This window comes from Eschscholzia californica, unplaced genomic scaffold, assembly GCF_041429995.1.
Source record: "Eschscholzia californica isolate CP2 unplaced genomic scaffold, dmEscCali1.0.p SCAF_5, whole genome shotgun sequence".
Lineage (NCBI taxonomy): Eukaryota > Viridiplantae > Streptophyta > Magnoliopsida > Ranunculales > Papaveraceae > Eschscholzia > Eschscholzia californica.
Genome location: NW_028238472.1, coordinates 5,030,079 through 5,053,012, shown reverse-complemented (window position 1 = coordinate 5,053,012; position 22,934 = coordinate 5,030,079). Strand labels below are relative to the sequence as shown.

Here is a 22,934-nt window from a genome sequence, read left to right as displayed (position 1 = left end):
CTTTTTTCACAACTTTTTTACTAACTGTTTTCATCACTTTTGAAGTATCTGATACCACAATATCTGTACTATCGGATTGCATAGGCTCGGTACTATCTGATTTCATCATCTGATTTCCTGCTATTTTAGCTTTCACCATTTTCTGCATAATCAATCAAGAGAACCAATTTTCAGCAGTAAACAAAACTGTTTTCAGAACCATTTTTGCAGTTTTTATTAATGCAAATAATGTTTGCATAACTCATTTAAAACAGTTCTAAGCAACAATGTTCAAACACTTCATTATTCATTAATGCAAATAATGTTTGCATAACTCATTTAAAACAGTTCTAAGCAACAATGTTCAAACACTTCATTATTCATTAATGCAAATAGTGTTTGCATAACTCATTTAAAACAGTTCTAAGCAACAATGTTCAAACACTTCAGTATTCATTAATGCAAATAGTGTTTGCATAACTCATTTAAAATAGTTCTAAGCAAAAATGTTCAAACACTTCATTATTCATTAATGCAAATAGTGTTTGCATAACTCATTTAAAACAGTTCTAAGCAAAAATGTTCAAACACTTCATTATTCATTAATGCAAATAATGTTTGCATAACTCATTTAAAACAGTTCTAAGCAACAATGTTCAAACATTTCATTATTCATTAATGCAAATAATGTTTGCATAACTCATTTAAAACAGTTCTAAGCAACAGTGTTCAAACACTTCATTATTCATTGATGCAAATAATGTTTGTATAACTCATTTAAAACAGTTCTAAGCAACAGTGTTCAAACACTTCATTATTCATTAATGCAAATAATGTTTGTATAACTCCTTTAAAACAGTTCTAAGCAACAATGTTCAGACACTTCATTATTCAATAATGCAAATAATGTTTGTATAACTACTTTAACACAGTTCTAACCAACAATGTTCAGACACTTCATTATTCAATAATGCAAATAATGTTTGTATAACTACTTTAACACAGTTCTAACCAACAATGTTCAGACACTTCATTATTCATTAATGCAAATAATGTTTGCATAACTCCTTTAACACAGTTCTAACCAACAATGTTCAGACACTTCAGTTCTACCATTGCAAACAGTAAATAGTGTTTTGGAAAATCCACTTAAAATAGCACAAACAATAAAATGTTTCTAAACCAATTGATTTGCAGTTTTATTAATGCAAATAGTGTTAGCAAAGGGTTTGTAAACTCTAGTTGCAGATCTATTTTTGCAAATCATGATCTCAAAAACCATTCAAAAATCACGATCAAATATTTTCGGTTTACAAACCATATTTACAGATCTACAACTGCAAATAGGGTTTGCTAGTCAAAGATATATTAGGTTTTAAAGACATTAGGTAAATCTGCTACTTTAAAAGTTGTTTGTAAACAAAATTCATAAACACAAAATCAAATAAATAGGGTTTACAAATCTAAAGAAATCGGAACAGAAGGTTGGATAGAACCAAAAGAAATCGAAACATTTAGTGAAGATATACTTACTTTAGTGTTGATTTAGTCGATTGTAGAGAGATTATAACCTTTAGAAACCCTAAAATTCGAGGAAGAAGATGAAGAAGAACGAAGATGTTCGACTGGAAACTGAAAAGTCGCTGAATCGCGAGGGAAAGAAGAGAGATTTGATTTTTTTTATTTCTGAAAATCACTTTATATATGTTGGATAGGCGCGTCATTTCGAAATCTGTTAAGGGCAATGATGACGATTCAGATTTTCGGGACACTCTCGGGATCTTTTTGACCTCTTTGATAATTTCCAAATGTTATGTGTCTTTCCAACTATTTTGCATATTTTTTTGACCTAAATAGTTATTAACTTGAAGTTTTAGCCCATTTACTTCATCTATTGGCTTCTATTAGCCTCAAGATTTTAGCCTACCCATTTCAAAAAGGGCAAGGCTAGGTCGAATGCAGTACTTGCTAAATGTATTGACATAATCTCACAAACGGCCGGGAGCCACGATAAATGTAGAAAAAACATCACACACGACTACTTTGGGACGGCTATAGGCGGTTGCAGAAAAATTTAAACCATTACAAAAATTCACCTAGGTAAAACAACTTTTAGGGCTTATACAATGTCATTTTTAAGGGCTCTAGGCAGGCATAAATAGATTGAATTGATGCCTGGTTATTGGTCTATTTGCCGTATTTAATCACCTGACCTCCTTTCTAGGGCTAGTACAGTATCAAAGAAATAAAGAACTGTGGTATGTGGCCCAAAAGTCCTAACGGAATATGAATGTTGATGTGGCATGCTCATTTTCTGTTCCAAAGTATGTTAGGTCCTGTCAACAAAATAAAAGAGTATGTTACGTCCTGTCAACAAAAAAAAAAAGAGTATGTTACGTCATCACTTGAACCATACCGGCCTGATTTTCCGGCCATCTATCAATCTCCAAAAATAAATGAACCTTGGATCATGAAAAAACTGGGGATTGACCTAAATATCACCATTCTAAGTGGAAAATGGAAGCTACAAATTATGTAACTTACATAGTTTATAATCATTTGTTCCAATTCTCTCAAGATAACTGTAGTACTCCGCCATTTAAATCATAATCATTTTGTATATTAGTCGAGATGTTGATAAACTGGTAGTTGGTACGCAAAATTAAAATTTTCAAAAGTAATATGGTACAAGTAATTCATTTTTATTTCCCTTATATTGTAAGGCAGATAAGCCCATGGGATATTTACACATTCCTTTCTTTAGCTATATTAAAAGTTAAAACTAGGCTTGTGAAGAACAAGAAAGGCCTATTATGTATAGATAAGGACAAACTATGATGGGCAAGATAAGAGGCATATATTAGAATGTTGGTTTCGGGGTTTACAGATTCGATTCTTGACAGTCGAATAATATGACACTATTAGAATATACAAATATAAAAATGAAAATTTATCTTGTTTGATGATCGAGGCGAGTGGTCACTATTTCCTTAAGACAATCATGCCCCCGCAATGGTGCTAACGGTTCCATGGATATTTGTCTCCCAAGATACAATGATCGCGTCATGTAGAAAGAAGCACTACAATTTTGTATGCTCCAACGAATTCCGAGTTATTATGCTCTCATACACGACTCTAGACGACTCAATTTTTGTCTTCAAAAGACTTGATTAAAAACAGTCCAAAAATCAAATTGTGTATTTATATAGTTAGTCGTGACTCTACAAATCCACAAGATGTCTCTCCATATGGGTTGTTAACTTGTGCCTTTTCACAAGTGCCCATTAGATGTAATTATACTCAAATAAAAAATTAGGGTTATTTCCCTAATGGCCCCCAACTTTGTGACCAGCTTCCTGCCTGCCCCCTACTTTACGAGAAATACCCATATGGCCCCCTTCCGTTATAACACCGTTACTCTCTCTCTTCCATTTCTTTTCTCTCTCCTCCAACATGTTTTCTCTCTCTGCCACCTCGTTAAAACAAGCCACATCATCGTCTTCACCGACAGGGTCGCCGGCCGGCCAAATTTCGGCCGGCAACCTTCAAACTTTTTTTTCTCTCTCTTCTCTCTCTCTCTCTAAAAAAAATATATTTTTTTTTAGATTCTCTCCTGTCTCTCTCTCTAAACTCCGACGAATGGGGTTTCCCTTCGCCGGAGTAGGTCGAAATCGACCTTGAACAGATCTGTTCAAGGTCAGTTCGTGACCTTGAACAATCTATTCAAGGTCGAACTGACCTTGAACAGACCTGTTCAAGGTCACGAACTGACCTTGAACAGATCTGTTCAAGGTCGATTTGCTAATAGTAAATAATTTTCCAACAATATCCCACATGAGTGAAATTATCTACTGACGACAGACAACATACAAATAGATGACAGACAGTCAGACAAACATACATACATATGAGAGCACAACATGAGATACCATGCATCAAGAAAGATAGCTTTTTTGCTTTGAATCTTTCTTAGTGGCTAGGTACCGGAGTTACAAGGACCTTAGTGAACTATGTCTTGAAAAGGATCCTATGAACTGTAAACCGATGCAATATTTATCACACATGACACTCCTTATAGCTTTTAGTTCTCGATTGTGTTCATTTCGGCCTTGTACATTCTCGGGTTTCATGAGCGCTTTAGAGAAGTCGGCTATTACCTTCTCAAGAAATCGGCACCAGTTCACACTCATATAGGTGATCTCCTATTAAAGGTATCCTGTTATACCCCACTTAAAAAAACAAAATTCTAAACTACAAGAATCATTAAAAGATAGGTTTATCCTCACTAATTACAAGCATCACTGATTCATCTTAGGAATGGGTAAGAGAATATTCTATTTCAGTGTTACTGGCGAGTCAGTATATAAGTTCAGTTTCCCATTAAACCTAGATCATGGGATCTCCAGTCAACTAGGTTGGGTTTTGCGTTAAGACTTTACTCATTTACTTAGGCAATAGTCTCATTCCCCTTGATGATAATTGCTCGCGATTGACACGCCATTTTTAATTGGGCCATGTTAGGATGTCGTTTAACTTTATATGCACGCATAATTGATTCACTTTATCAAACATTATAGAGCAATCACTTAATGATAATATTATGTCAACGCATGTACGATGACTTACCATATTCCATTTTCAAATATCCTTAAAGAAATTCATTTTTCTTATGTTATCTATGTCAAATGACATTAGTTGTATGGATTTCGACAACCCGATTGGGCATTCATTTGGATTAATCAACTATGACATATCATAGCCCCACACTTCCCCCGCATTTCATTACTGTCAATAAGTCAAACCAAAATTCAGTGAAGAATACTGAGTCTGTCTCACGAGAAAATTACGTTCGAAAACTATGACGATTTAAGTTAAAGATCTATAACCTGGAAACTCGTTAACTAAATCTTTCATTCTTGCATGGTTTTTATCTTTGACTTTTCAGAACCAGGTTCGCATAAACAATATGAAACATCAAACACTCGCTTGATAGAGTTGAATCAGACCCAATTGGTCACAATCGAGAACAACTACCATTTAGGGCTGTTTTATCCACTATAATCATCATTAACATAACCAATATTAATGCCACCGCCTTTCTTCGTAATTTCGAAATATACATGGATACCCAACTCAAATAGAAACTCTACCTTGTAGGCAACAAAAATCAGTCTTGCCTTGCATGCAATGAAAATCAGCTCCGGATCGGCAGCTCAGTTCTGCTTTGACAACCTTGAAATTTATCTCCAATATCGATTCATATTCAAGGCACCTTCAACCGTTTTATTTTAAAAGAAATAAAAAATGAGAATTCTCCAATTTTTAAGACAAATGATGAGAGACCAGAGATGAGAGATGAGAGATGAGAGATGAGAGATGAGAGAAAGGGTACACATAAACTCCTTTTTTGAAAGTGACTTACAAAGTCATTACAATGGCATAGATGCATCAAAGAAGTGATAAGCACGATAACCATCGTAATTAACTTTTGAAACAAATAAGTCTAAAACCTAACTAAACTACTAGCCTATAGCTGACCTAACTACATTATTTATTTATACTTTTTAATAACCCAAGTTCAATAAACTATAGATTCCGCCTGCTCTAAATATCTAACCTTGGACTTCTAGGATTTTAGAATTAATGTCACACTATCCACCCTTTGGGCTACCAAGTGTTGACGTACTCATAGACTCTTGGATAGAAGAAAATAGGATTTAATAAAATTGTAGAGATATTTGTTTGACTTTATTTATATACTTTTGTGGTCTCTTCTCTTATCTTATTTCCTCTGTCTCCTTGTAATATTTTCTAATAATGAATGTCAAGTGAAAAACAACTAACACACAATATATGTAAATTACATTTTTTTTGTTGAAAGAAATTACATGTGGATAAAACAATAATTGTAGGACAATTTTAATAGATAAAAAATGATCACACTAAAAAAAAAGCCATAGAGATTAAGTCTTTATAAATGCGAGATACTCACACGTGAGAGATGGGTAATCTAGTAACTAATATAGTGAAGAAAAATTGAAAATTAATTTCGACGCATCTTACAAGGAAGGGAAGCAGGCATAGCTGATGTTTGTCGGAATGGTAATGGAGATTTTGTTTTAGGAAAAACAGTAAACACAATGGCCTTTTCACCATTAGAAGTTGAGGCAAAGGCTGCTAAACTCGGAATTGAAATTGCAACGGATCTGCAACAATAGGAATTCATCATTGAAGGTGATTCAATGATGGTGATACAAGCTTGTAAAGCAAGCGAATATGAAGTCCCTTGGAAACTACGAACATTGATGGTAGAAATAAAAGAAGCGAGCTCCATTATCCAAGATTGTTTGTTCACTCACTGTAATCATAATGCTAATCAAGTAGCGTATAAACTAGCGCATGTTGCTTTCAATTCTGCTTTGAACGCAGCTCAGGAGCTCTTGGAACTTCCAAGTTGCGTTGTAAGCCTGGCTAGTGATAGAGCCATTTTTTTTTATCAAATAACTGATTAATAAAGCCTTGGGCCTATTTTCACAAAAAAAAATTAGTTTTGATTTTGGTTACGATAAAATTAACATGTTATCAGAACAACGCTCACACGTGATATGTTTAAAAACCATATATGCTCTACATTACCAAAAAAAGAAAAAAGAAATGTAATAGACTCAAAGAACATCAAACACTAATTAGGAATATAATATGTAAGTCGTCTCTATTCATTCCCAACTAATTTTAACTTGTTGGAATTTAATCACATGACTATAGATTTGAATATGTAATCAATTTGGTTTTTTTAAACAGAAGAACAATCTCATAGATTATTAATGATCTATCCATTTATCTGAATCTTTTGTCCAATCTACTATCAAATTTATTATAAAATTGTATACAATCTACTACCAAATTTAGCAGTATGCCAAGAAAGCACTATGCTCGGCACCAGAGAACAAAAGCTCACCTTATTTCAAGAGGATACCCAAATATTTTACGCCTTCATTTTTTTTTGTGAAATTTACGCGTTTGGTTTATCAATGCATGAAGGAGTTGGAATCAAATCAAAACAGGAACAATTGGTGAAAAGACCAAAACAACACCAATGGTTTGGTCAACTTAAGCAGTTGGAATCTAATTTAAACTAATCAACACAAAATTAACCATAAAAGATAAAAAAAAGTAAAAAGAAAAACAAAGACTAAAAGGGTGGAAGAGGTAAAAGTAGATGTGAATGCAGCACCCTGCCTACATGATGTGAACTTGTTACTTTTTTTTCTATTTCTTTTGGTAGAAAGTGAACCTTTTTTTTTTTTGTTGAAAAGGTAGAAAGTGAACCTGGACGTTTACTAATGAAGTCTTTATCTATGCGTGCAGGAGAACTACAAATCAAAAACAACAAAGTTAAGATTTATAGTATTTAATTCAAGTCAGGTATGTAATTTGGGTCAACCTCTCTCTCTCTCTCTCTCTTTGTCTCTCTAATGTGCAGTTCTTGTGGTGCTGCTTGCTTCCAATTTGAGCTGTGAAAATTGGAGGGGAGGAAGAAATTAGTGAGTGAAGTATAGATGGAAGTAAGGGTGTTAAGTGTGAGATCAAACAGAGTATTTTCAACTCTATTTCTTCTTTTACTTCTTCTTCTACTAGACTTTAATTTCTTAGGAGGAGGAAGAGGAGGGTTATTAAGATCTGATGCTCAAGTTCTACCTGATGATGAAGGTAAAATAAGCTCTTAACATTTGTAATAATGATATTTAATTTCATAAATAGGAATTTCATTCTTTAGTAGAATTTTTCTTGCTTGCATGACCTGATTGTTGAGTTTTGAGGATAATCTTGTTTTCAATTTGGAGAGGATTAGACATCTTATCATAACTCTCACCCACTAGATATTATATTCTCCACTTCTTTTTTTTTTTTTTTTTTTTTTTTTTTGTTGAAAGCTATTATATTCTCTACTTCAACAAAAGAAGAAGATATTATATTCTCTAGTGCATGTAGGGCATGTGGGGGTAGTTAGGCCCATCATGCGTCGGCTTACCGGTTGATAACTATGTTACCTATGTGACTATCCAACTCAAAACCAATGGCAAATGAATGTCGATGACCCTTAAAATGTTATATCTTAGTTGTTAGAGTACCTTTTTGGGACAAAATGTGGTATATGCCCAATAAAGACATCTAAATAAGTGAAAACCCCTCGCCGAAATTTGAAATGCAAGTAGATCCAATAGTCAAATTTGATGCAATCAGTCAGGCTTGGGAGGATAAAAATCAGGTTTGGGTAGTGATGTTATAAAGGTCGGGCCGGCCAGAGACCGGCCTGGCCCATACGGAAAGCGGGCAAGGCCAACCCGGGTTCTATTCCGAGCCTGAGTTGGGCCTATGGGTTGGGCCCGACGGGCCAGGCCCGACCGGTCAAAAGCCTGTCAAAGCCCGTTTTTTTTCCTTCTTTATTTTTTAAAATTCCATAGATAAACTGAAACCTATTTATGTAAATCATCCTCTATTAATTATTTTTAAAAAGTAAGTAATTTCTAAAATCACTTCTGAAAAATCTTTCCTAAACTTACTAATTTATTTATGTAAATCACCCTTTAGTAAGTAATGTTTGTACAAGTTTAAAGTTTCGCAAATAGTAAGATTTACACAATTTTATTATTATATTTTTATGCAAGATTTGTATATAGTTTACACAAATTTTTGTTGAGAATCAGAGTTTAAATGTTATTGACATGTTATTTTAACGAAGACTAACACGAAATTCGGTATTCTTCATTTTCATTTTGTTTTATAGAATTATTCTACCATGACTCTGTCATTTGATCATGTGATTCATGACTAATTAATCTGTTGAATTATAGTCAGAGCACTTCAACAAATATCTACAAAATTGAAGATTAAATCGTGGAAGAATGTGAACAAAAATTCTTGCAGTAACGGTGAAGGTCTAAACGAAACAATTGGCATAATTGGACTGAGCAGTGTCACCTGCAACTGTTCTTTCAACTCTTCCACAGTTTGCCATGTAACTAACATGTACATTTCTTCGACTCTTTTCTCCTTCAAAACATCAATGGTTTTTTATACCTTAAATATGCAATGAGGATATGTGGTTTCATTTCGTTGCAGTAAACTCCAATTTTTGCAATTGAGTGGACCTCTTCCTGATGAATTTGCCAAGCTCCCTTTGCTTCAAGAACTGTGAGTGTCTCTCTTATGTAAGAATTTGTTGCCCTTGGTATTTACAAAGCATGGTGGGGTCTTTACGCAACAATTTTTTTTTTTCACTTTTTACAGTTTCTCTCGAGATAAATTTTGGATTAAAAGATAACGTTAGGGACTAAAATGAAAATTCTTTAAGGATCAAATGACAGATGGCTAGCGAACCTCAGTGCGTGGGGAAAGGTCATAAACTTTACAGCCGAAATGGTTGCACTGCATAAAAGGAGTGAAATTGGGCCCTTCTTAGTTGAGTATAGGGCCCCACCAAGGAACTCCTACGTTTAGCCCTTGACTCTCAAAGGTGCTTTCTGTTGCGAAAGCCCCTTACACGATACCAATAGATAGCCTCAAATATATAAAATTAGGATTAATTCTAATTATGAATTCTGGCTCGCTCCTATCTCTAAAGTGGCTTATGCACTCCACAACTTTCATATGAGGGGCCCGAAGACTGAATTTCGCTGCCAACCGTAGTCAGCAAACAAGAAACGAAGTTGCTCGACCACCGAAAGAGGCCCATTAGTAAGGGTCAATAAACTAAAAATAATGTAAAAGATATTTTTTGTTTAGCCTAGAATCTGAGTTTTTTTCCTGAAAAATCACCATAAAAAAGTTAATCTTGAACCTAAAAAACACGTCTTAACTTAAAATGTTGTTATATGACTCTAATGATTCTTTGTAGTTCAATTCATGAATGTTAGCCTCCTCCATTCAAAAGTTTCTTGAATATCAAACTCTCCCATTAATGGAGCTTAATCATTGTCAACTTCCCCCGTTAATATAATTAAAATGAACTTCCTAAGTGGTGCTTTAAGCTTTGGTATTGTTTGTGGTGGTGGTCAAGGGGGTGGTGGTAGGGTATTGGTGGTGAGACTTGGAGATGAAGAAGACCCTAAACAGAATTTATAGAGAAGAACCTCACTTCTAAATACTAAATAGTTTTGGGCTATTACTATAGTATCTATATATATAAATGTTAATAGGGTGATCTATAAATATCCAGCTTTGTAAAACTGCTCCTATTGGCTCTGTAAATACCAACTCTGTGATGGTTAAACAGGGATATGCTTAGGAACAATTTGAATGGGTCAATTCCAAAGATTTGGGCTACTCTTCCTCTTGTGTCTTTGTAAGTTGTCTCATCTAGCACTTGAATTTTGGAATACTTATTAAATTTTACATTTTCTTTTATGGTGATTTTCGTTTAACTTTTGCTGAAGTAGTGAAATGTGGGTAGTTTTTTTTTGATGGACATGTAGTGAGTGTTGTTTAAGAGTTAAGATAGAGGTGGTTGAAATGGATTGAGTTCCACATATTTTATATCATGTATGTCTAAAAACTCAGAGTGGTGCTTAAACATTAAGATGGTGGAGGAGACCTAAAACCCTAGTTTTTGTTAGAGTCATTCGATCGATAAAACAAACTTACAACAATTATACAATAGATTCCATTTGTATCACAACAGTGTTAAACTTACGCCAACAACTGGTAGCCCAGTTGGTTAAACCTCATATTTAATGGTCTTAGAACTTCCTAAAGATTAAGCATTTAAGTCAATCAAATATACTCTCTGTAAATTGCAGAAATCTATTGGGGAACAACATTGGGGGATCGATTCCTAAAGAAATTGGTGCAATTCCTACTTTAGAAAACTTGTAAGATGTGGCTAACTTTTTTTTTCTAGGTTTGAAGGCTAACTTAATACTTAAAGTGCTTACTCATATAAACGATCAAAATGCAGGCTCTTGCTAGATAATCAGCTTACAGGATCCCTTCCTCCAGAGCTTGGAAATCTTAGCAGATTGAAAAGATTGTGAGAATCGTTTATGCTCTTATTTTATCTAATATAAATCATTATAACAAAAACAGAAGAACTTCGATCTCATTTTGTTAAATCACATAAATGGGCTTCACATGCGTACATCTTAGTAACTTACATTACACCCAGTAATGTGTTTGCTAGTATTCGAGAATTATGTAGCATAGGATAAGAGTATTAGCACAAGACACGTTGAAAAAAAATATTAAAATCCTTGTTATTAGAGGTAGCAAGGAATTTCGAATTAAACCCTTTGACTCTTCCTTTGTTTTTCGTAATTAAGTTTGATGTATGAGTATTTCAGGGACCCATACGATAATTTTATTGTCCTCACTATTACAATTTTCATTAGCTTCATTGTTCTTAGCGTATTCAACATTATTCAACATTAATTATTTTCTTGCTCATGCAGAGTTCTTTCTGGCAACAATCTGACTGGAACTTTGCCTAAAACATTAGGCGAGCTCAAGAACTTGAAAGATTTGTACGTAATTCTATTTTGAAAATAAAACGTCTTTTCAAAAAGATAGATGTACTTTTGATGTAAACATGCAGAAGTTTAAGATCAAACCAGAAAATAAACCGAGAAAGCTATAAAGATAGCAATGGAAAAGATATATAGCAACCAGTAGTTGTACTAAGATTTGACTTGAAAGAACTACAAGGAAGAATATTTTTAAAAGGTTTAACCACTAGTAGGGCTCTCAAGTGATGAATGTCTTGTAATAAGGTGTTTCTAGGGTATTAGGTTGATTCAAGTTGTATCGGTGAGGGAGTAACAACAGAACATAAGGTTCCTGACATCCTGCAGCTCGGTTTTTGTGTCCTTGGCAGAGTAGTCAAGTCTAGGTTAGAAGTAAGTCCTTGTCGCATGCTCAAGGGGGAAACGGCTGAATTACGTACACATTATTTGAACTTTCAGGTGCATATGCCTCGGGGTAAGAAACGTCTGAATAACGTCTACATTGTTAAAGCTTTCAGGTCCATATGCCTTGAGGTGAGAAACGACTGACTCGCCTCAAAGGCATACGCTTTGTCCGGTTTATTAGACATTAATGGTATTTGCCCCAAATCTAGGTGTTAGCTACATAGGGAGCCCTCTTTTTATAAGACCCCAAAATAAATAGTAAGTACTTCCCGCTACTAATTTAACATTAACTCTTATATCGAATTCTGTTACTATTTGCAGTAGGATAGCTGGGACTAGCATCTCTGGCAAAATACCTGACTTTGTAGGGAATTGGACAGAACTCGAGTTGTTGTGAGTATTGTAAATGATTTTTGTTAACAACATTGTTTTGTGATTAAACGTGAATTTGATGAAATCTCTAGTTGGTGAAAAACATCTTATACGGCGTATGATTCGAAACTTTTACAGAGATCTACAAGGCACATCGATGGAAGGACCCATCCCTTCTACCATATTCCACTTGAAGAACTTAACAGAACTGTTAGAATACCTTCCACTTTTTGTAAATATTCATTTGGTATTTTAGTCATTTTTTCGGTCATAATCTAGATAGCAATGCCGAAAGAAGATTTCGTTTCTTTTTTCCAGGAGGGTGTCTGATTTGAAGGGACCCGATATGCCATTTCCTGATTTGCAGGATTTGAGCAAGATGTTAAGATTGTAAGTCGTATGATTATGGTTTACTATATAATGAAATCCTGTTCACTGGCTGTGGTTTCATCTGCTTTTCTAACAATTATCGTTTTCGATATACTATAGGGCTCTAAGAAGTTGTTCGCTTAGTGGGTCAATTCCACCGAACATTGGTCAGATGATGCCGAAACTAATGTACTTGTAAGCCTCTTCGAACGAATTCTTGTTTGTCAAAGCCACTCCCAACAATCGTCTCTATGGTTTTGTTAAAATCTAATCGTCCATTTTCATTCTCTTATTGACTGTTTATATGTAGAGACTTGAGCTTCAATAGATTGACTGGTAATATCCAAACCCTCGAATCGATTCCATCTCTAATGTTCTTGTAAGTAAAACCAAATCAAGGTTTATGAATATATTTTCACAATTTCACTAGAGACTCGAATTTCGGTGATTTATTCGGTTGTTTTGTACTCTAGGTTTCTCAGTAACAACTCACTGACTGGACAAATACCCCAGTGGATAATGGACACCAAATGGAACTTGTATGTACTTCTATTTCCTTCTAAAATTTCAGGTTCCACTTCTCCGAAATTTGATTAATATGTTTCGGTATATTTACGATATGTATTGCAGTGATGTTTCTTACAACAATTTTTCTGGGTCATCACAATCGGCGTGTCAGGAAGCAAAGTTGTAAGTGTTTGCAGTTTATCGATTGTTGTTGTGGGTCTACATTGCCCGTTCTTTTCTTTCTCCTCTCTACTAACCTCCGTCGATTTAATGGTTTGACAGGAATAGTATCGCTAGTTATTCTTCTCCACAAGACCAGTCGTAAGTTCCAGCTACCTGTTTCTACTTACAATAATTATAAAACGAAATGATTCCAAGATTTTTTTTATTTTCGTATAGAATTTCTTGGTGCTTGAAGAAGAACCTACCCTGCCCCACGAAACCAAAATGTAAGTACAAATCTTTCCAATAACTCTGAGTTAGGAATCATTTCGAGTCTTATAGAAATGGAGTCTTCATACAATATGAATTTTGTTCACATTAGAATTGCAGATTATTCCTTGTTCATAAATTGTGGAGGCCCTGAGTTGACGGTCGATGGACAGAAGTATGAAGCGGACTTATCACCAATGGGGCCATCATCCTTCTTCTCTTCTACCGATAAATGGGCAATCAGCACCATGGGGGACTTTATCGGAGACGACAAAGCTAACTATTTAGCTCCATCAAATTCAAACATGACAACTAAAACCTTGTACTCAACAGTTCGCCTTTCCCCTCTTTCACTCAAATATTATGGTCTATGTCTACGTAATGGAAATTATAAGGTGAAGCTTCATTTTGCTGAAATCATGTTCGGAAATGACCCGATATCTAACGGTCTTGGGACACGCATATTTGACATATTAATCCAAGTGAGTAAACAGTGGTTGTGTTTTTTCCTTTATGATCTTGAGTCTGAATCTGATTTTATTTATATATAACATAGGTTATTCCTTGCATTCATGTCTCTAGTAAAATCAAATCTAAAAACTTACTCATCAAGGATGAAATTGTTTTAAATCCCTACTCCATTACAGGGACAAAAGCATAGATTTTTTTTTCACGTGACTCATATTCAGATTTCCAATTATTCAGAAAACCGACATAACCTTAGTGTTACTGCTACATGTTTCTCATGAATATTTTCAGAATTTCATGGATACTCTTTTGACGACTTGCAGGGTGAAAGAGTTCGGAAAGATTTTGATATTGAAGTGGAAGCTAAAGGTGTTGGTAAGAGCATCATAGAAGAGTTTGATGTGAATGTTACTAGTAACACTTTGGAGATCCACTTATACTGGGCAGGAAAAGGAACTATCTCAATTCCAGTCGGAAGAGTATATGGGCCGCTAATTTCCGCTATATCAGTCACACCAAGTGAGTTGAATCGGACATTCAAGTTATATAGTTGTTTCTCTATCCATTGCATTAATACTCGATATTATTTTCTTGTCTAGATTTTGATCCTCGTACGGGTCGCTTGTCAATTGGAGCTATTGTTGGCATTGTAGTTGGTTCATTTGTGTTAGTCTTATTGACGTTAGTATTTCTTTGGGAGAAAGGATGTCTGGGTGGAAAGAACCTCGTGGACGAAGGTAAGGAAGTCATGAAGTTTTACAACTTACCCTATAAACTGGTCCATATCTTGAAGCTTTACACTCAAATAGTAGTAAAACCCTACGGTGGCCCATACATTGAATAACCTAACACTGACAATCAACCCTACGACATATCACATATTGCATATGTTTCCGCGATATATCGTTTGTCACTCCTTCAACAATATGCAAAAAGTTCACTTGCTATGTTATATAGTAATCCTAATGGGAACAATATGAACTAACTATTGTTTCCTTTTGAGTTAAAATGTTTCTTGTACATTTCCCCTTTTGGCAGAACTTAGAGGACTAGAGTTACAAACGGGTTACTTCAGTTTAAGACAGATTAAAGCTGCTACCGGAAACTTCGACACTAAAAATAAAATAGGCGAAGGTGGATTCGGCCCAGTTTATAAGGTACTTTCGAGTATGCTTTCTTGCAGTAACATATAATATTTTGACTTCGGAATAAATTGTCCCTGAAAAAGAAATATTTTGTGGAATAAATTCAAATTTGTAGAGATGATAGAAATATTGAAAATGATGGTAATACTAACATTAATTTAATGGAAAATGCTATTTGCCCCGACAAAAAGTGGCCTGAATCGCTCGAACAAGGCAAATTGCTAACGTCATGTGCAAAATTTGCCTTGTCGGACCAATCCGGCCACTTTTTTGTCGGGCCAAGTAGCATTGTTGTAAATTAATGTTTGTAGCAAAAGAGAGGATTATCCTCCTAAATTATTTCTTCGAAAAATGAATTAAGTTTAAACTTAATTGTTTTACGGTGGGAGTATAATAATTATATAGATCCTATTTCACTAGCATGGATTATACAAGGGATGGAAGTAAATTTGAAGTTACTAATTCTGTATCTCAGGGTGTACTCCCAGATGGTTCTGTAATTGCAGTCAAGCAACTCTCTGCCAAGTCAAAGCAAGGCAACCGTGAATTCGTGAACGAGATAGGAATGATTTCTGCACTACAACATCCCAACCTCGTGAAGCTTTTCGGATGTTGTATTGAAGGAAACCAGCTATTGCTAATATACGAATACATGGAAAATAATAGCCTCGCTCGTGCTCTTTTTGGTAAAGACCGTCACATTTTCTACCATATTTCGACGTTTTGAGTTAATAGATGTCAATTTTGATATTTCCTTTATTGAGGTGAACAACTTTTTGGCTATAACTTGTGAGAATTTTCGCATTTAGGCAGGGAAGAGCAAGTTTTGAATTTGACTTGGGCGACACGGCGTAAGATTTGCCTAGAGATAGCAAAAGGTTTAACTTATCTTCATGAAGAATCAAGGTTGAAGATTGTTCATAGAGACATAAAGGCAACCAATGTCTTGCTTGATAAAGATCTCACCGCGAAGATATCTGATTTTGGTTTGGCTAAGCTTGACGATGACGAGAACACCCATATTAGCACACGGATAGCAGGAACCATGTGAGTTAATTTCATATTTTCAATTCCTCACTTTTTACGCGTTTAGTTCACTTCGGGTAACCAAATTCTTCCCCCGATACATGATACGAAGATCTAAAATTGATGGATAAATACTTGAGTGAACGGAGGATATACTGAATCAATTCACCCCGAGATTTGTTTCATAGATCAAACTCAATTAAATGATCATATGTTTTTATGTTCTTTTCGCCATGGGCTAATGCCCTCTAGATTTTTCATTCTTGTAGAGGCTATATGGCTCCAGAATATGCCATGAGGGGTTACTTGACTCACAAAGCAGATGTTTATAGCTTCGGAGTGGTGGCGTTAGAGATTGTAAGTGGGAAGAGCAACACCAATTACATGCCGGAGGAAGAGTTTATGCATCTTCTTGACTGGGTAATCTTATTTTCGTTATAGATACCACTTAATATTTTATGAATCTTCTTGAAAAGTTCAACCACGTTAAAGAGACGGTATAGAGAAATTAGGGATGGGATATTCATGACTAATACTTCATAAATTTAGATTAATCTTCGAGTGATAATCTTAACATGATCTAGGTGGTAGTTGTGAACTTTAACTATCTTGAGAATAACCTTATACTTTAGAACACCGATGTGGTATCAGTATCCCGTACTACAATGAAGTGTGGGATATATGCGTCAACCTACACGTGCACATATACGGGCGTAAGTATGATAAATGACTTTCTTCTACATGTAAATGCAGGCTTATGTATTACAAGAGCAGGGAAATCTCCTCGAACTTGTCGATCCGATTCTTGGAACAAACTACTCACAACAAGAGGCTTTGTTAATACTCAATCTGGGTCTCTTATGTACTAACACATCTCCTAGTCTTAGACCAATAATGTCTGATATTGTACGTATGCTCGAAGGACAAATTCCAGTCCAAGCACCTATTGTGAAGTTCAATTCGAGGACTGATAAAATGAGGTTTAGGGCCATCGAGAGGGTCTCATATGATAGTCAAACACAAAATTCACAATTCTCAAGAGGTTCGAAAGGGAGCACATCTGTGGATAGTCCATGGCCTGATTCCTCGACAACTGAATATTCTATAGGCAGTGATGTTGTCCAAGTAGAAGAGCATTCAATGTTGCATACGTAAGCTTTCCTTCCATCTCCTTTGACTCGCTAGCTGCAGAATTCTTTCTTTTGTTCCTTTTACTACCCGGGTTGCCCTGTCCAGTCGGTCCAACTACGACAAGGAAGCCATTTATTATATCTTATATGTTTACTCAATTGTATTAGACATGGTACATAAACACAATAATAAAGATAAATTCACACAATCTTTTTTTATTCAAAAATGATCACACTGAGTCTCACTCTTGCCTCCTCTATTTTCGAGATTTGAATATGCGTATTTGCGTGAAGGACTTGATGATAAGATTATCACCAACTGTCGAATGATTGTATCTTCAAGATATCAACTTCATATCTCTTTCGATGATGAAGTTGAACAAGTAATTCTTCAAGAGTTAGTTTAAGGTAGTTTGCTTATTTTGTCATCTTTGATATAGTCTTCTCTTATCCAAGCTATAAATGGGTTATGGGTCTTTGTCTTTTACAGATAATCACCCATAACTGATTTGTTGGAAGCACCATAGGAATTTCTAATTAGGGCTGAAGCTTTTAGCCAATTTACTTCATCTATTGGCTTCAATTATCCTCACATATTTCACAGATTAATGCTAGATTTTAGCCCAAGTATACTACAAAGAGCAAGGGTAGTCCAACAGTACTTGCTAAATGATTTGACATAATGTGACCGCCGGAGTTACCAGAAGAACTTAGGAACATATTGAGTGATGATAAAAGAGGTGTAATTAGAGTCTGGCATTGCTAATTTAGTTTAATTTTTTCTCACTAATTTGTTCTTTACTTTTTGATGCAATAATTTTGTAAAAGACACTTCAACCCGTTGACAATTTCAGATAAAAAGACATAATATCACTACAACAGCACGAGGTTTTGTAAGGGCTTGGAGCCATTATGAGTAGAAAAAGCATCAAAGATGACTATTTGTGACGGAATTTAGGCCGTTGCATAAATTCAAACGTTACAAAAATTTACGTAGATAATGCAATCGCAACGGCTTATACCTTTGAAATGTCATTTGTAACAGCCCTAGGCCGTCATAAATAGATTGAGCTGTTGGGGCAGCTACCTTTGGTGCCAACTCAAGAGGAGTGTTTACAACGGCTGAGAGAGGCTTCTTCTTGACCGTTATAAATAACTTGTTACTTAATGACCATTTTTGTTGTGACATATGTACGCATGATATCTACAAGATAAATGGAAGAAAATATATATGTTTTTTTTTAATTGTTCAGCGTGTGCCTAGAACCCTTGACCTCTAGGTGGAAGATTAAAAAGTAAGCAACTGAGCTACATGACCGGAAAGTCCCTACATAACCTGAATGTTGATGTGACATGCTCATTTTCTACTCCAAGACCTGATACGTCATCACTTGAATCATGTATCAGTCTCCAAAACGAATGAGCTTTGGATCATGAAGGGGGCATGACCTAAATATCACCACTCTAGGGGTGAAGAAGGGAAATCACAAATTATGTAACCCCATGACTCATAAGTCACTCGTTCAAATTTTTCCAAGACTACTCTAGTTCTATTCCGCCAATTAATCTTTATTACTCTATATATTAGTCGAGATAAACGAGTACTCAAAGTTAAAAAGTTTCGCAAGTAATACAGTACGAGTAATTCATTTTCATTTCCCTTATATTATAGGGCAGATAAGCCAAGGGGATAGTTATACATTCCTTTCTTTAACTATATTAAAAGTTAAAACTAGGCATTGTGAAGTACAAGAAATGCCTATTATGTATAAGATAAGGACAGACTATGATAGATAAGATAAGAGGACATATACTAGACAACACAACACACAGAGTGGGTCGGCCTGAACCCTAAACCCTAAATCCTAAACCAATCATCTGGCCTTTCCTTTTATCTCCAACTCAATTGCGGTTGGAATCTTTCCTTAAGCTTTTAAGGAAAGAACCACTTCGAGTAATCTCACGTAATGGTTTGTTTGTGAATCGGATCACATTATAGGCCCATGCTCCTGCTATGGCTCCACATGTTGGTGCAACTAAATAAACCCATATTGATTGGTACCGGTTAGCTATTATTGCTGGTCCTAAACTTCTGGCTGGGTTCATCGATGCCCCCGATATTGGCCTGCCAAAATTGAAAATGTTTACATTGTTTAGTAATATGTTAGATTAAAGGGTATTTGCTAATTTGACTAATTAATGATTTAATGAAGGAAATGCTTACCCTGTTAAAATAACATTTAGTAAGATTGTCGATCCGACAGCAAGGCCAGCAAGTTCTCCGATCTAAAGTAGTTAATAACAAGATTAGGATAATTATGCTATCTTAACATTGTAATTAGCATTTGCGAGGTAGATAAGTCTCAACTATTAAGGTCCAAATTAATTAAAAAATAGTGTAAAAACGCTTACCGCTCTATTGTCGGTGGCAACACCAGATATTACAAACATGAGATAGAAAGTGATGACGAACTCCAGAACCAAAGATTGCAAATTGGAACCGGATGGTACAGTACCAGAGAAGTGCTCGTGATTTCCATCGAATACTAATCTTAAAGTTCCACTTGCAAGCGTTGCTCCTAGAACCTGCGCTACTATATATGCTGGTACCTAAACAACGTTGATTGACATACAGTGTTAAATATTAAAAGAGCATGGTTAATTTTACACTTCGCCAGCTCAAGGATAAGGGTGGGCTTCGGGCCTGGCCAGACTCCCATTGATGCTAAAGCCCTAGTCTAGGTGCACTAGCACGACCGTCAATTAGCCAACTGTTACAGTCTGACAATTTTCTCCTGATAGGTTGGTTTCGCAGGTTGCATCAGAGCCAACCCGAATCTTGGTCTTTTAGTTGGAGAAACATTCACATATTACCATCCAACTAAAACGATTTTCAGTTCTACTAGACCTAGCTCTAAAAAAATGTTCTTCTGCTCGGCCAATATTTTGGTTGAATCCCGTCTTGGGTACGTGGTCGGACAGATTTAGAGAATGAAAGTCTACTGTCTGGCCACATACCCTGGTCAAAATTCAGACGAAATATTGGTCAGACAAAGTAATAAAAATCATTAATGTATTATCACCTGTTTCCATGGAAATCTGCCACAGGTAGCAAAGGCAATGGTGACAGAAGGATTAAAGTGTGCACCAGAGATGTGACCAACAGAATAAACCATGACCATAACAGCCAGTCCCCAGACTATGGCTACTCCTGGGAGGGTTACTACTTTATCTCTGCTCAGATTCACTATCACTGACCCACATCCAGCAAATATCAAAAAGTATGTCCCAAACATCTCTGCTATCAACTGTTCATCACACAATTTCAATAATCAATCAATCATTTCATGAATTTAACAAAAAAAAAATCACTAATTTGGATCAAAACTAATGTGGGTTTTTCATGATTTTTGTGTATATATATATATGAGAGAGAGAGAGAGAGAGATGAAAAACCTTTTGCAAGAATGGGACAGAGATACAACAATCTGTTTGTTTGTCATCTTGGGGAGAAGAACAAATAGGAGAATTCTGAATTTCAGATTCTTTAACATTAAGAACAACTCCATCAATTGGGTTTCCATGATTATGGTGAATTCCATTACTACCAGAGTTTTGTTGATCACCCATTTCTATTAGAATGTTTTAGAAAAAAGAAATTAGGGGAAGGTAAGTAAATATTAGTCTGTTATAGTAGTATTAGTGAAAGATAGGAGATTAGTGATGACATGCAAATAAGAGAGAAGAATTAGTTGGTATTTATAACCCATAAAGAAGGATGTAGTTGGAGGTCAAAAAGTTTTGAGGTAAGGAGACAATATACCCCAAGATTCAAACACAAGGATGAAAATAAGGACTAGGTCACTAAGAGAGAAAGAGAGAAAAATTAAGAGAGAGAGAGAGAGAGAGAGAGAGAGAGAGAGAGAGAGAGAGAGAGAGAGATGAAGAAGTGGATTGATTATATTAAAGAGAGAAAGGAGATGGTTGAGAAGTGTGAATGAGGGTCTAAAAGAGTGGGCATTTAAAGCTCAACAACCAACTGGAATGGATATATATTATGACTACAATTTATAAATCTTGCTATTGTGTCCCAAGTTAAACTTTAAACTTCTCTCAACAAAAAAAAAAGTTAAACTTCAAACTTGTAACAAATATTTGTATCCCAAAAAAAATTGTTTCAAATGTAAAAGACTTAACAGATTTGTTTGTTGGGGGGGTAGGAAAACGGTTTGAAAACCGGGTACCCGCTTGGGTGTGCCAGAGTCCAAGGTGGACTACTGCGGGTATCCGATACCAACTATGGGCATACCCGATCCATTAGACGAGTAATTATCAGGCGGGGCGTGTTCAGAGGGTCTTCATCGGATAAAAGTCTAGGTTAACTCGATAGACACAACCTGGTGGACAGACTGGCTCGATCAATACCGCTACTCGATAGACCCCACCCGTTAGAACATAAAACTATAGGGTTTCTCTTTTGTCTTCTAGAGGCTTATTTCATCTGTAACAAATTTTAAATATCAATGTCAACAAGTAATTAAGGTTGTAACTTCGTCTTTTCTTCGGGCGAAGAAGAAAGTAATGATAACATGAAGGTCGTTGGCGATGTTTCTTCGTCTTTTAATCATCAACTTGCTGGGTTCTTCTACTACATATGAACCATCTGGCGAAAAATATGTATTTTTGTTGAACTCTGGATTTTTATGATGTTGACTTGTAATTTTGTATCAAACTAGTATCTTGTAATCAATGACTACCTTAACGGCTTTAATGAAGTTTAACTATATAATATTTTAGAATTAAATTTTTATTCATTATTTTACTATTAGGTTCGTGCTCATTGCGGAATTTGCCCGACCCAATACTGAAGAGTCTCGTCCGGTGAGTGTAATGATCCAAGGAATTTGTCAATTAGACCAGACCGGATCATGTAATTAAATTTGACACAAATTTTGGTTCCCGATCCAAAGCCCGAAAAATTTAGTCCCATGGACAACGCGACTAGACCGGTACCACCCCTAGTTACTAGAGTACATTGTTGCATGACCTTTGAAACATGAAGTGTCCATGGTGAACTCTGATGATGAGAAGGAGAATGAAGCATAATACCCGTACTGGTGCACTCCAAGAAATTCAATACTTAAGTTTAATACGGTTTTTTAGGGGTGGGAAACGGTCCGGACCGGTCGGTACCGGACTCTAACTTCATCGAACCGGTCGACTCGGACAAAAACTATTGGTGACCACCTATTTATTCGGGCGGACTCGGACGGTCACTCTCAACAATTCTTTGTCCATTGACCGTCCAAGACCGTTTATTTTACCGGGCCAGTCGGACACCGGACGGTCTCGGTCCGGACTTTCCAATAAAATTTACTTAAATTCAGAACTTTATTTTTATTACCACAAACAAAATTACTTACAAATGAAGATTTTTAACCAAGAAATCAAAAGTAAATATAAAAAAAGAAAAAAAACACAGTTGATCATCATTTGACAAGATATAATTAAGCCATGTACTAATGTTTGGTCTTCCAGAGGACTATATGACTATAGCCAACGACCATCATATATTCATATGTCTATAAAAATTCAATGGTCAA

General features: G+C 35.6%; 2 protein-coding genes across 3 annotated transcripts in view; one reads left to right on the top strand and one right to left on the bottom strand.

Annotated features, from left to right (window-relative positions):
• Window positions 1–17,558, top strand: part of LOC147536487 (putative LRR receptor-like serine/threonine-protein kinase At1g53440) — a 56,738-nt gene extending 39,180 nt beyond the window's left edge. The window contains exons 2-25 of one of the 2 annotated variants that reach the window (XM_086643941.1): window positions 7,388–7,689; window positions 8,835–9,009; window positions 9,103–9,174; window positions 10,256–10,324; window positions 10,779–10,850; window positions 10,937–11,008; window positions 11,427–11,498; window positions 12,204–12,275; window positions 12,393–12,464; window positions 12,573–12,644; window positions 12,744–12,818; window positions 12,934–13,002; window positions 13,097–13,162; window positions 13,254–13,313; window positions 13,413–13,451; window positions 13,530–13,579; window positions 13,683–14,044; window positions 14,354–14,549; window positions 14,630–14,767; window positions 15,069–15,187; window positions 15,651–15,861; window positions 15,985–16,222; window positions 16,471–16,621; window positions 16,955–17,558. In XM_086643941.1, coding sequence (XP_086500067.1) covers window positions 7,539–7,689; window positions 8,835–9,009; window positions 9,103–9,174; window positions 10,256–10,324; window positions 10,779–10,850; window positions 10,937–11,008; window positions 11,427–11,498; window positions 12,204–12,275; window positions 12,393–12,464; window positions 12,573–12,644; window positions 12,744–12,818; window positions 12,934–13,002; window positions 13,097–13,162; window positions 13,254–13,313; window positions 13,413–13,451; window positions 13,530–13,579; window positions 13,683–14,044; window positions 14,354–14,549; window positions 14,630–14,767; window positions 15,069–15,187; window positions 15,651–15,861; window positions 15,985–16,222; window positions 16,471–16,621; window positions 16,955–17,356 — 3,075 coding nt within the window. In that variant the 5' untranslated portion in view covers window positions 7,388–7,538 and the 3' untranslated portion in view covers window positions 17,357–17,558. Of the gene's footprint in view, window positions 1–7,148; window positions 7,690–8,834; window positions 9,010–9,102; window positions 9,175–10,255; window positions 10,325–10,778; window positions 10,851–10,936; window positions 11,009–11,426; window positions 11,499–12,203; window positions 12,276–12,392; window positions 12,465–12,572; window positions 12,645–12,743; window positions 12,819–12,933; window positions 13,003–13,096; window positions 13,163–13,253; window positions 13,314–13,412; window positions 13,452–13,529; window positions 13,580–13,682; window positions 14,045–14,353; window positions 14,550–14,629; window positions 14,768–15,068; window positions 15,188–15,650; window positions 15,862–15,984; window positions 16,223–16,470; window positions 16,622–16,954 lie in introns of those variants that run through there. The other variant, XM_086643940.1, reaches the window with a different exon arrangement.
• A 1,401-nt stretch (window positions 17,559–18,959) lies between these two features.
• On the bottom strand, window positions 18,960–21,449 carry LOC147536486 (aquaporin NIP1-1-like). Its single transcript, XM_086643942.1, has 5 exons — window positions 20,788–21,449; window positions 20,415–20,639; window positions 19,744–19,941; window positions 19,556–19,617; window positions 18,960–19,456 (listed from the first exon to the last, which is right to left on the bottom strand). The coding sequence occupies exons 1-5, from the start codon at window positions 20,959–20,961 to the stop codon at window positions 19,234–19,236; spliced, it is 882 nt and encodes a 293-aa protein (XP_086500068.1). The 5' UTR covers window positions 20,962–21,449; the 3' UTR covers window positions 18,960–19,233.
• Window positions 21,450–22,934: the final 1,485 nt, after the last annotated feature.